Below are 13583 nucleotides of genomic sequence, written 5' to 3'. Positions count from 1 at the left end.
GGCTGTTTTTCTCAGCTTTACATAAAAGCTTATGGTTGTCTCTTACTTTGTTGTGTTCATAACATGTTTGGAGTATATGCACTGTGTTGTATTTATATGTCTCTGTATTATAGGTATCAAGTTATTTTTTGTGGCAGGTGTCATCATCCCTGATGCAAAAAATCCTAAGCCACAAACCCTTGGAAGTTTGTGAGAATTTTCTGGGGAAGTGTCTTGTTTTACTTTTCCATTTATGTGTGCCATTGTTCAGCATAAGATAATGACCTGGGATACCATTTGCCTGGGTGGGAATGGTTGTTCCTGTGTTCTTATCTTTGCTGCAGTAAATGCATATAAAAGCCTACTTGGATAAAATGCACCATGCTTTTATTTGTGTGCTATAAATATTCATCCTTTGTACCTGACATATCTCAGAATAATGAAACTTAATCTTCCTGTTCTGAGCCTGTTTTTCTACTGAGCAGAAATCCATTTCTTTCTAATGCAGAGATTTCTGAAGTTCCCAGAGGATGTGAAAGTTAGCAGTGACTTTCTTGACCTGATCCAGAGCCTGCTCTGTGGGCAGAAGGAAAGGCTGGGTTATGAGGATCTCTGCTGCCATCCATTTTTTTCTAAAATTGACTGGAACAATATCCGTAATTGTAAGTAGAATAAAGATGTATTTATAAACAATTTCTGGGTTTTTTTGGTAATGGGAAAATCTGTACAAAGAGTATTTAAGTGTGTTTGATCTGAATTATTCGTAATAAAACAGGACTGATTCCTGGAGCAGGTATTTTTAATGGAACAGCTCATTTTTGGTTTTGCAAAGGCTATGTTAACATCTCAGGTGAAAACTGTAAGGTAAGAGGAAGTTTTATTAAACTCCCTATGAATTTCTGATGCAATTGCCATATTACTGCAGGAACTAGACTAGAAAATCAAAATGGTCCTTTCCATGTCCTTCCTCAGATTAAAAGGCATCAGTATGTTTTTTTCAGGCCTTTCCCACCTCAGTTTGCTTAACTTTGGCTTCATCTTTTCTTGTTGTTGTATCTTCAGATTAATCTTTTGTTACTTGTGAACCAACTTTATTTAAGGTTGGTTTATTTTTTGTAGTTCCAGTAGGTGATGAAATACCTGTGGCCATAGGGCCATTGGAGCTTTTTGTCAAAGTCAATGGGGATAATGTATTACTACTTTTTTTTTTTGGTTAAAAATCTGTTCATTCAACCAGGAATAGAATAAAACCAGTGAACCAGATAATTCTCTATGCAGAAAACTGTTTATAATATTATGTAAGCAATGGAATTTGGTATTTGGAAGTACTGAGGCACCAGCTCCGTGGCCAAAGCAAATATTTCACAGTTCATCAGTGATCTCTGTATGGGGATTTGATTGTGTTGGAAAGTATTTTAAATTATTTGGACTGTAAGATTATCTGGGTGAGCAACATGTCTGCCTTATGTTTTTTATCAATTATGCTGTAAGGGAATGATTGTGCTCCATTTTCCATGATAAATTGCTAAGCCAGTGCTTCTACTTTTGATGACTATCTCAGCACTTCAGCTGTCAGCTCCACAGATTGTTTGCTCACTTTTCTGTTGATTCATTAATTTTGAACTTGTGGAGCTGCTGTTCTGTTAAATTCCATTGTTTCTACCCTTTGAGAGCCGTTGAGCCTCAAGCCCTTTTCATCACTTTAGCATACATTTCCCAGTGCTCTCTGCCTTCTCTCCCCAGAGCCCTGACTAAGCCACCACTTTCTGGTCCTGAATTTTGTGTTGCATTTGTCATATTATCTCAGATATAGAAAGAATAATGACATCTGAGCATATGTTCTGGTGTTTCCTTGGCAATTGCCTGTCTGGTATTCACACAACTGCATGAGTTAATGGAGCATTTTGCCAATTCGTGTGACAGAGGTGATGGACAAGCCAGTAGGCAGCCCCACTGTGGTTTTAATGTTGGAATAATCATTTGGGATTTTAAAAATCCTGTTTCTGTCTGCAGCTGGCCAGCAGATTGCATCGTTCTCTGTAATATCCACACCTACCTACTGTGAGGATTCATGCAGTTTTGACCCCTCACTTTGTTGTTATTCCTCATACTTGATAAAGTCCCACTGTAACTAGCACAAAACACAGCAGTCTCTGTGCTTTAAGCAGCAGATCCAATGTATCACCTATTGCTTTGCTCTCTGTAGTGGTTCTCCCTGTGCTGGTTTTTCTGAGCACTGTTGCTGTCATTCTGGTCAAAACCTGGGTCAAGTTTGACCTGGGCTATCTAAAAGTTAAATGTTTCTTTCTAATCTTGACCTCTGCTGATAGTGGCGTCTAACTGGAGCAATGGCAGCTTGAGGAGATGGGTGATGGAAGAGGTCATAGGATTTAGATTTACATTAAAGAATCTCACTCCCCCAAGTTAATCTGGTCAGAGACTTTAAGGTTTTGGAGTGTTGGGACTGGGTGGTCCTAAAGCCTTTGCCAACTAAAATGACTCTGATTTCACAGTTGTTAAACAAATTCTGTGTCAGTATAGTCAGACTTTCCTATAGTCTCTAAGGGCAGTGATGTAATTTCTATTTCAGTCTGGGCAAGGTAGGGAAAAAAACTGGTACCTTTGCCTTGCAGGTATTTAATTATCATGCTGAGAGCTCCAGGATAGCCATTCTTTATGCACCGATTTTGGTTAAGAATGTGTCATTAAGGGGCTTTTCAGTTTTACATTTTGTTGTTATGGTAACCCATGAAACACTTGACTTTTTAGTAAACCCCTTTCCAAAAGATCATTGCCTCTAAAAAAAGCTCCCAACTTCCCCTGGGTCCAAGTAATGTCTGTGTCTGTGTAAGCAGCTCTTAAGTTACAAAAACAGAATCAAACCATTAAACCTAAGATCAGGTTTATCTGAATTTGTCTCAACAGGTGATTTTTCCCCTTCATTGGAGTATTGTACTGAAACAACCTTATAGATTCTGCTCTCTGTTCGTTTCCGGCTATTTAATGACTTCTAAAGCTTATTAAAAAAAAACCCCACCCTGAAACAGATAACACCGCACTTCCTCCCCAAAAATAAAATGAAGCAAAACTTTCAAAAGTTTGTGTTCATTTATTGAAGAATTTTCTGAGAATATTTTGCAATTTATTTACCTGAAATAAACATATTTTTTATCTGTGTTTCTGCTAAATGATCAGGTATTTCATGCGAAAGTTGATAACAGAACCATTTGAGTACCTAAAAAGAATCTAAAATCAGAGGTAGAGAATGGGGAATTACATACTTGAGTTATCAGCAACAAAGCTGTATTCTGTATAATTTGGGGATTTTGTTGGTTGTCTTATTTGACATCCTTAAACTGCATCAGCTTTTAAATTTGGAATCAAAAATCTACTCACTGAAGTCTAGCTGGGAGATGGTCAGAAAACTTTAATTCTTTCCTGAGCAATATGTGTACATCATGAAAAACCTTTTATTTTAAGAATTGCTTGGTAACTACAGTCCAAGAGGTCTTGAATGTGGAATGGCATATTTGGACTTGCACATGTCAACAGTACATATATGAAAAGACAGGAGTTAATGTCTTGTGCAAACAGAAGAACGTGAGAAAGCATTAAAGACTGATTTTTAATCTGTTTTCTGCTATTAATCAGGCAGGACCCAAATCTCATTATTTGTAAGTCCAAGACACTTATCCTTTTGAACACCACATTGTCATTCAGGATGTTAACAGTTACACATTGTGGTGTTTAATTTAAATTCTTGTCTTCAGAAGAATGTGTTGACTTGTTTCTTGGAGTGGAGATCACTTCAATTACAGGTTGGAAATCACTTTTATTAATAGAAATGGATGTGTTGGATCATTGTCCTGACAAAACAGTAAAGGTGTTAAGATAATATTGTATAGATAGGTTGGAACTAGCACAATGCCTTTTTTATGAGTGGTCTTAGTGAAAATTTCCTTTAATTTCATCAGTGGGATTGTCTATTTTTCTTTCATAACACTTTCTCAAATAGGTCTGTTAGAGCCTGAGGAAGAGGAATGCCTAACCTATTTAAAAAGGCTATGTGGATGCTTTTCCTCAGAAAGAATTTATAGATCACCTTGTAGATCAAGAAGAGTCACATTTTTATCCTTAAGAAACATTCTGTATTGCCTTTAAATTTTCTATTTCAGTTGAGTCTTTCACTGTCCCAGGGGAAATGCAGTCTCTCTTTTCTGAATTTGCATGAAAATATTTTGAAAGGATGGAAAGACCTGGTTATGGCAATGTTCTTTGTACCAGTCATAAATACACACACTGAGGCAGAGGTTTTTTTTTTTTAAAAAAAGGCTTTTTTTCCATGAGAGACTTTATCTACTCTTAATGATAAGTTGATTAAAGTACTGGAATATGTGTGGTGGTTTTGGATTTTTCCTTTTTCTTTTTCGTTTTTTCTTTTTTTTTTTTTTTCCCTTAAACTTAGCAACCTACAACACCCCCTTTTCCTCTGAAAGTCATTCTTTGGAACAGATGGAAGAGGGTTACATCCTTCCACAAGTGGGGATGTATCTAGGCAAGGAATTGGCTTTTTTAAAACAAGCAGTTCTCCACAAGATACTTTAAATGGTAAACAGAAGATGTACGTTCATTGTAACGTGTTGGAGACAAAAGGAGCTCTTTGTACCCAAGCACTTTGTGTGAGTAGAAGCACTGGGTTTACTGTCTTTTTGAGTAATACCTTTGCCTCCCTTTTGGGTGAGCCTGAGAAAAGTGCAAATTTTTCACCTTGTCAGATGTGATGGCATGATGCTCACATTTATTTCTCAGAGGCTTATCTGGACCTCTGCTGAAGGATCCTTCCCTTTAAAGAAGCAGTTGATAAGCACATCAATGTATTTGCATTCACCAGTCTTCATCTTGTTCTGAAAATGCTATAGTTGTGTGACAGCTTTCTGATTTTATGCAAGAAATAATAACTTAACTAGAGATTATGCCATCGTGTGACCCACATTTGACAACAAAAGTGCTTGTCTGTTTTAGATTGGTTTTACAAGACTACTCTGTTTATTCTGTGGGTATTTTGGACATCAGATAAAGGACTCCTTCGTCTGAGGAACAAAAATCTATGAAGAAGCTACCAAATAATTAGCAACATCAGACAGAGTGGATCTAGTGCCTTTTTTTTTTTTTTTTAAAGTTATTCCCTCTTACCCCTAAGTGATTTTTTTATCCAGCATGCTGAAACTTCTTCAGAAGTTCTGCTTCTCATTTTCAGCCACTGTTGACAAGTTTAGAACTACTTATCATCTAGAGGTGTTTTTGTCAAATGACTGTTCCAAATTTTCTCTTTAGTTGCTACTATTTCTTGATACAAATATTGTAACAAAGTTATACTGCAGGGTGGCAGAGATTTTGGACAGTTATTTTAGTGAATGCAAAATAGAGGGCAAAGGGTCTTTTCATTATATTTTAATCTAGTATTCACAATTTCTCTTCTTTGTTCTCATATTTTATTAAACATTAGAGGAAGCTGTAGTGTAAAACATTTTGCTCTTTAAACTAGTTTCCCACCAGCCCTGAAGGTTTGCTCTGTTTCACATTCAGTTTTATCTTTGTGCATCCATTGTTCCCCCACTGAGTCCTTTTTCATCTTTTTATGTGCATGCATAGTTAAATGATATTTTCTTTTATGCCTGTGGTTTGAGTAGCATTTCTTTTTGTTGGTTAGAGGAACAACTTTCTTTTTAAATTGCAAGTGGTTAAAGATGACTCTTAATATCTTCTTTGCTAATTTCTGGTGGAAAGTAAGGCTTAAGATCTCTCTTTCAGAGATGAAGTCATCTCTCAGGCTCTGGAGAGTACAGAACAGGCTGCTTGTACCATTATAAAAAGGTAGCTAAGTTGGTTTTTGCTACCTCTTTAAAAACCTTCTAGACTTTAGCAGATGAAGAGTTTGCTGTTTTCTCTATTACTTTAACTCACAGACAGTATCTGCCTTCCAAAACAGTGTTAAAATTCCCACAGCACCCCTTTCTGTGAGAAAAAGCACAGAGTTCTTTCAGCAAAGGTCCTGAAACTAAAAAATATTAATCCTGAACTGATCCTCCTCTGCTGTGAATTAACTACAGCTTTGGGCTTACCTTTGCAGTAAAGATGATATGCTTACAAATTCTTTTCTGTTACTTCTCTGTTTTAAATCATTAAGAGTATATGTAAGAGCAGTTGGACATTATCCTGACATTAAGTGAATTTTAAAAGGAAATACATATTCCAGTCAACAATCTATATTTCAAAACTATGTTTATGGTGCATAAATATCAGCATTATATATTTTTATTATATCCAATAAAATGGAAGACATTAATAAATTTGTGATACTGACATATACATTTTAAATGTCCTGGAGCTGGTAAGCTCCAGTAGGCTGATACTGCTTACTACAGAACCTATTTAATTTGTATATTTTCCTCATTTATCTCATTCTAATGTACTCAGAACTACTGTGCATGAGCAGCATCTGCTTCTTGGAATTTCTTCTCACTTCCCTGCTTGGGAGCAGCGTCAGGATGGCTCTTCAGGGAGCTGCTCCCAAAGCCTGCGCATGCAGTTGGGAATTGGCAGTTGATGCAGACAGATTCTTTATTATTTTTTTTTTCCTGGCTGTTACCGCTGGGCTGGTGGGTAGTTCCAGCGAGGGGATGGAGAGTTGAAGGCAGGCAGTGGAAGGCTTTGGCAGCCTAGAGGGAGCCAGCGCCTCCAGCCGTGACTCGCTGTGCCCCTGCCACTCACGGGCAGCAGCGGCTGGCACGCCGCAGGCAGGTAGGGTTAAAGCCGGCATGCGGGGACTCAGGAGCAGGGAGCCTGCACTGCAGGGGTTGGAATGTTTTTTTCCCCCGGTCCTTCAGTCCTCATCAGCCCTTCAGCGACAGGAGATCCGTACTGGATCCATGGTAACGGTTTTAGCACACTCCACTTCCATCAGCTGGTGACAATGGGCTGTTCTAGCTGCTGGCTGAGGAGCTGTCTCTCCTTTGCTAATCTCAGAGTTGCAATGAGTGGGGACCCGAGTGATGAAATAAATAAATAAAGGTTAAGAAACGTGATTTAATGAGGTTGGGATTGCACAGCAGGGCTTCTGCATTCATTCCTTTCCCCCACACAGCCGAGCCAGCAGGTAGCTTGGGTGCTGCACATCACCGAGAAGAACTTGTCCTTTTGTTCCTTAGGTTAATTAAACCAAAGCAAGCACGAGAAAATCATCTGAAATTAAACAACTGCTTAGCAAGTTAAGTGGTACCAATTTAGAAATTATAGTAAGAAATACATTGTAATTCCTGCTATTTATACCTCTCTTCAGAGCTGATTGTATCAGAGCCAGACTGCAGTGGTGTCCCGGCAAGAGTTCCAGGTCTTAAGGATGCTCATTTAGAGAAATAAAATCAATCTTCTTTTCCCAAAGACCAGTGAGATTTTAGTGGCTATAGTTTATTAGAACCTTCCAGGAGAAAGACCAGTTTGCTGTTGATTAGAAACCCATGCTGGGAAGATTCTTGTTAGTGTTAAAGGGTAAGAAATATCCCTTAGCTGACTAGCAGAGGATCAGGCTTCTTTCTCAGGTAGTGTCACTAATTGGACAGGTTGGAGACATTTTCCTTTTCCAGATGAATCAGAACTGACAGGTTTCTGGCTATATTACAGTAATGATTTTCCTAGTCTGGTGCTTTGATTTAATTATTTATGTGTTAAAAAACCCAACATCTTAACCTGAAAAAACCCCCCCAACCCCAGAATCTCCACTGCCCAAGCTAAATCCCAGTTTGATCAGTGTGGGAGATGCTGTGCCTGCAGAGTGGTAGCCATGTTGGCAGCTCAGGGGTTAATCTCTTGTTGCTGTAATACGCTTTGAGAGCAGCAGCTCGGTCTGCTTGTGTTAGCAAGATTAAAAGCAGGAGCTGCAGTGCCATTGCAAGCACTGAATGAGTGGGACTGTTGCAGAGTGAACTGTAGCTGAATTTTGTCTTTTCTTCTTGCTTTTTTTCCCACCAGCTCCTCCCCCCTTCGTTCCTACTCTCAAGTCTGATGATGACACCTCAAATTTTGATGAACCAGAGAAGAATTCGCGGGTTTTATCCTCTACGCGCCAGTTGAACCCAGCAGGATTCTCGGGGGAAGATTTGCCGTTTGTGGGGTTTTCATTCATCAAGGCTTTGGGGATACTCAGATCAGAGTAAGTAGAAATTATTGCTCAGGTGGACAGGACTGCTGGAAAAATGGGAAGGTTTGTTACAGAGAGGATGGTGTGTGTGTGAGGAAAAGCTGTTTTAACTGTACTCTGCTGTAGGGAAGCTGCCAGATTCGGGCTTTATCTGTTGCTGGTGTGTCTTGTGCATGTCCTACTGTTCTCTGATTATTTCTGGGATGAGGGGGAGGAAATGGGATGGAAAGATTCATTCTAAACCAGTTATTATTAAAATTGTAGTTCAAATAGTTTGAATTAGTTGTTGCTGTTAAGCAGAGAGCAGTAGGTGATTGTATTTCTGGTACTGCAGATCCCTGCAAGGAGGAGAATACTGAGGAGTTCAGAGATGGAAAAAGGGGATGGTGTTATTTCATTGGGTCAGAGAGTGGGCACCAAGTGCTGGGAATGTGTAAGGCTGAATCAGTGATCCATAGAAAAGGATCTCCACTAACCTGGGAATGAGCAGTGATGGGTCAGTGAGCAAGGGAAGGAGCTGCATGGCAGCTGGCTCTGTGCTGCTGGGTCAAGTTAAATAGGAGGACTGGACATTGCTGTGTTGTGTGTTCAGAGACTGGAGATTCAGATAAAATATGCAGTGGCTGTGTGTGTGGAGGGATGTAAAGACCTCAGAGAAATGGCTTTCCATGGAAAGAAAACATGATTTCTGGGAGAACTGAGTCAGAGAAAAAGAAGAATATAAGTAGTGTGATATAAACCATTTGATGTGGTGGGTGGTTGGTTTCTGATGACAGAGCTATTGAAAAAGTATTAGTGCAGGGTGTTAAGTTGGGAAGTCCTTAGCTCAGGACCAGGAGGCCTCTCAGGAATGCAGTGTCTTTGGCTGGGTTAGAGACTCAATGCACTGTGTTTTCATGTCAACCCTCATTCCCTGCTGCTGGTTTGCTCCCTTCAGGGACTTCGTTGTCAATCTGTCTTAATTGAGTTTCATTTTGTTTCATATTGGTTGTGATAGTTGCTCTGCAGTAAGCTTGTCACTGAATTTGGTGATACTGTTGACATCTTTGATCTTGCTCACACTGTGAATCAAGGTTATATGATGGTTATGCCAGAATTAAAAAGGGAATCTTTGGCTGCCCTTTCTCAGTAGAGTTGCTTTTATGGCAAAAGAGGAAGGAAGGGAGAGGATATAAAACCCCAGAACGTGTTCTTTTGGTGAAATGATCTAATATTGTCAGCAGGATGGAATGTTAGATCTGTAGATACCTGGGGTTAAAATCTGTCTTAATTCAGGAGTGAGATAACTTAGGCTGTTATCTTGTCTGCCAGGGGAACTGCAATCCGTGTACCAGGTCTGTGTGGCCATTCAGGTAGCAGTCAGAAAAGCCTCGATAGTGACCATATATGTGTGGTAAAAACATGTATGTAGTTGGGCCCAGGACTAGAACTGAAGAGGAGTGTGGGGTAAAGTCTCAGAGCAGTGGTGTAACTGTGCTGGAGGCTGAGAGAGCTGTAGCAAATGGACTGAGGTGCTTTCTCTGTGGAGCTGGTACCGAAAATGCATATGGAAGTTACATTTTAATTTTGGGAATAGGTGAGAAGAGGTATAGCAAATGAATATAGAGATTAATTCCTCTGCAGAAATTTTGACTGAAGTAAAATTTCTTTTTGGTATGGCTTGTTTCTTCTTAAGCTGGAACAGAAAGTCATATTTAATTTTCTCCCAAATAATTTTAATATGAGTAGATATTAACGTGTTTTTTTTTTTCTTGAGCGAGATCTCCATAAATGTACTTATTTTTGGCAGTAAATATTTGCCTTTTGTTCTAAGAAGGTGATTTAAGTATGGCAAAGCCCTTATGGAGACTTTAAAATATGTGTATTTAAATAATGCAGCGATTAGTTTATTCTCAATACCACTGCAAAAGATAACTTCTTATAAAATATTGTCTGGTGTATGTTTTACTTGAAGAAATACAGTACTGTTTCTCTCCTCACTGCTTTGAATATCAAATTCTTAGATGAAGAACAGTAAAGCGTGGAGGGGGCTTATCTCTTGTGAATCTTGGTATGCCTTCTCTGCAAGGTCCTAAGTCATTAAGTTTACCAGTCCAGAATTTATTTTAAAAATCTTTCATGTGAAAGTCTAACCTTTTGGTTGCTAAGTGATGCAGATCTGTTTTCCTGTCTGCAGCACAAACCCTCTAGTGCTGCTCACAGTAAGGCCGGGCAACTGCAGAGTGCCAGTGACAAGGTCCTTGGAACTTTCAGCACTTTTAATCTGGGGGCTGTCAAACTGTGAAAGGAGGGGGGCTATGCTCTTGCCCTTGTCCACTGGACAGTAAGAATCTATGGCTGAACTGGGAATTTCAAAATACTTCAGACTAAAGGCAGCTAAAAAAGAAGGACAGAAGGAGAATTACAGAAGTTCTCTTTTCCACTCTCCCAATGACTTCAGGCTAAGTCACTTAGACCTGTTGCCAGAAATTACATGGTTGATGTGTAGTTAAAAGGGTCCTTTGAATTACAGTGCTCTGTCTGGTGCCCAATACCATGAGATTTGAGAAGAATTTGTGTCCCTCTGACAAATGTGAGACTTAACAAAAATGCAAAAGGCACAGCAATAATGTGTCATAGGAAGCAATCAGGAGAAATTAAGGGCATTGCTTAAGTCATGGGTTCCTGTAGTAGCGAAGTGTTTAAGTAAATCTGTGCTTAGGAGAGCTGGGCTGAGGCTGCAGAGAAGGACCAGCTAACTCTTTCTCTCATCATGGCCTCTGAATTCTGGATGTGGGGGAGAAAAGCCTGTCTGACTGCAAATCTGGCTGCTGGTTTGGCTGCAAGCGTGTGACTGTGACAAGATAAGAGGCAACCAAGAGTTTAATTCCATTAAAAGCCAGCCCCACCTTACTTCCTGTCCCTAACCATGGCTGATCTCCAGTGCTTAGAACAAGTGACAGAAACCCTTAGCTGCCAAAAATATGCATCAAGTGGTGAAAGAAAATTGTTCTTGTCCTTTGCAGGTGACAAACAGAAGCATAAGATAAATATATTATAAATCCAGGGCTAACAAAATATACCAAACTGCCTAATAAAAATAAATACCTAATAAAATTAGTGCCTAATAAAAATAAATACCAAATAAAAGATATCAAAATACCTAATAAAAAATAAATGCCTAATTAAAAAATAGTTTATTATGCACATTTTTGCCTGCCTGTATTCTCTCTGTAAGGTCTTAAGAAATGGCGTTTCTCAAGATTTCTAGGATTTTGTTTTCTGCTTTGTTTTGGGTTACTGGGGTTGAGGTTTTTTTTAATTTAAAAATTTGATATGGATTCATGACTGTCATTATAAAATACTGACAGTTAAAATGGGCCATTCCTCCAAAAAGAAGGATTTCTACTGATTTCTTCCAACAGTTTGTTGGGTTCTGGTAAGCTCTTTCACCAAAGATAGATGAAAGAGGAAGCACAGGATGAGCATACCAAAAATATGCTTTGCTTCAGCAAGCTCTATTCACAGATTGATGGTATCACTGTTTGTTTTTGGTTGGTTTTTTTTTAGGCCTGTGCAAGCATTTACGAGGGGGTGGAAGGTACAGATGAGTATAATGCTAAAAAGAATAAAGCATGAGGGATGGAGGATGAGATTATCAGCATGTTGTGTGGGGGCCAGGATTAGGACAGATGGTGCCAATTGTTGTGAGAAGGAAGAAGCACAGGTGAGTTGGGGGTTTAGGACAGTGGCAGAAAAGGACACAGGAAGTTCCAAGGTGTGATGGGATGCACAAGGTACAAGTTGGAGACCAAGAATCAGCTCGGAGCTTTTCCCATGCCAATGCTTTTTTCTTCTTCATCTCAGCCACGTTAGGACTGGAGGAGCTTTTACACAACCAGCACTGTTTCTGCTCGTTCTGCTGGTTGAGGCTGCTGCTGATCTAGCTGTGAACTCACTAGTCAGCTCTAAGTTAACTTGGCTTTTAGTCATGCAGGCACTGCTTCTCTGGAGAGTAAATTGGAATAGCCAGTGCTATGAGAGCTTGGTACTCTAGACTTGGCTTTGGGATTTTTTTAATCTTTTGTTGCAATTTTCTTGTTGATGGAGCTGGTTACCTTTTGTTAATCTTTTTTTTCACACTTGAGAGGAAACAGCAGAAACTGCTCTGTTGTACTAAGAGAATTGATCCAGATGTAGCAGTTAATTAAATGAAATACTCAAAGATGGTCCCAGCCTGAATGATAGCTTTGCATCATGGCTTTTGATGTTTGATTGTGTGTGTTTAATTTCTGCAATGATGCTGACTGAGGAAGAATATAAGTGCCCCAGAAATGTGGGTATTTTCCACCTTGTCATGCTCTGTTGAGAGCTTCTATCACCATGACAAGGCTTATTAGATTAGCCAGTATTCCATTTCTCTTGACTTCCTCTGTCTGCCCCTTTCTGATACTTTGAAGGTTGTATGGATGTTCAGGAAGTTGTTCTAATACAATTTGTACACAGGAAAGAATTACTGGGAGAGCATGTCTCCTAAAAACTGTGTGTCCAGTGTTAACTGAGATCAGCTTCCCTTGGGGATCAGATGTACGGTTTCCATGGCAGGAGAATCATCGTGTCACCAGCACATATATTTTTAAGGATTTTTTTCCTCTCTTTGGACAGGGATGGGGAAGAAAGATTGTACTTTTATCTGTCTGCAGCCTTCTCTCCCCTTACAAAGCCAACAGCAACCCTGAGGAGCAGCTCCCTCTGCAGTCACCTCATGAAATCCAAACTTGGGCAGTCTCCTGTGCCCTGTCCCATCCCATCCCACCTGGCTGAACCACCTACCTTTGGCAGAGCTCTTCATTTCCTTCCCTGAATCCCTCCTGTTCCTTCTTGCCTTGCAGTGCTTGGGATGCTTTCAGCTGGCTCACCATGAGAAATTTTTGAAATGTAAAATAGTGGCTGTTAATATTAGGCTCTGATTCTTTTAATAGCAAATAAAATAAACAAGCAAAAATGATGAATAAAATTAGCTCCTTTGGGGAGGTGGAATAGAAGACACAAATAAAACCAGCTCTGTGAGAACTGGCTAGAGTTTTCTTAGGTAATACCTCAGATCTGAAAAGAATGGAAGTAAAAAAGTGATGGTTAAGATTGAAACTATAATTTTAAAAAAAAGACTGTTTTAGCCAATACAGTTCAGACCTGTAAAACCAAATTTTTATTATAAGAAGATTTTCAGATTTGTCTCAGTACATATTTGCAGCTATTTACATATATTCGATTAACATTTGAAAGCAGATTCCTTAGTGTCTTTTTTAGTTAATGTGAGCTTTAATTTGTATTTTTAGACTGCTTTTCTCAACTATTCATTTTTAGCCTTGTTTGTACACCCAGCTGTTATGGGATTTAATATGCATCTTTCTCAGATGGTTGCTTT

At 39.2% G+C, this 13583-nt stretch overlaps 1 protein-coding gene across 38 annotated transcripts in view; it reads left to right on the top strand.

Moving 5' to 3' along the window:
• CIT (citron rho-interacting serine/threonine kinase) overlaps positions 1–13583 on the top strand; it is a 68338-nt gene that overhangs the window by 7118 nt on the left and 47637 nt on the right. For all 38 annotated transcript variants that reach the window (XM_086855491.1, XM_086855488.1, XM_086855479.1 and 35 more), the window contains 2 exons: positions 488–641; positions 8008–8188. In XM_086855491.1, coding sequence (XP_086711617.1) covers positions 488–641; positions 8008–8188 — 335 coding nt within the window. The remainder of the gene's footprint in view (positions 1–487; positions 642–8007; positions 8189–13583) is intronic.

The sequence above is a fragment of the Cyanistes caeruleus genome, chromosome 18 (assembly GCF_971803275.1).
Source record: "Cyanistes caeruleus chromosome 18, bCyaCae1.hap1.1, whole genome shotgun sequence".
Lineage (NCBI taxonomy): Eukaryota > Metazoa > Chordata > Aves > Passeriformes > Paridae > Cyanistes > Cyanistes caeruleus.
Note: the sequence above shows the minus strand (reverse complement) of the source record. Positions and strands in the feature narration are given on the sequence as shown.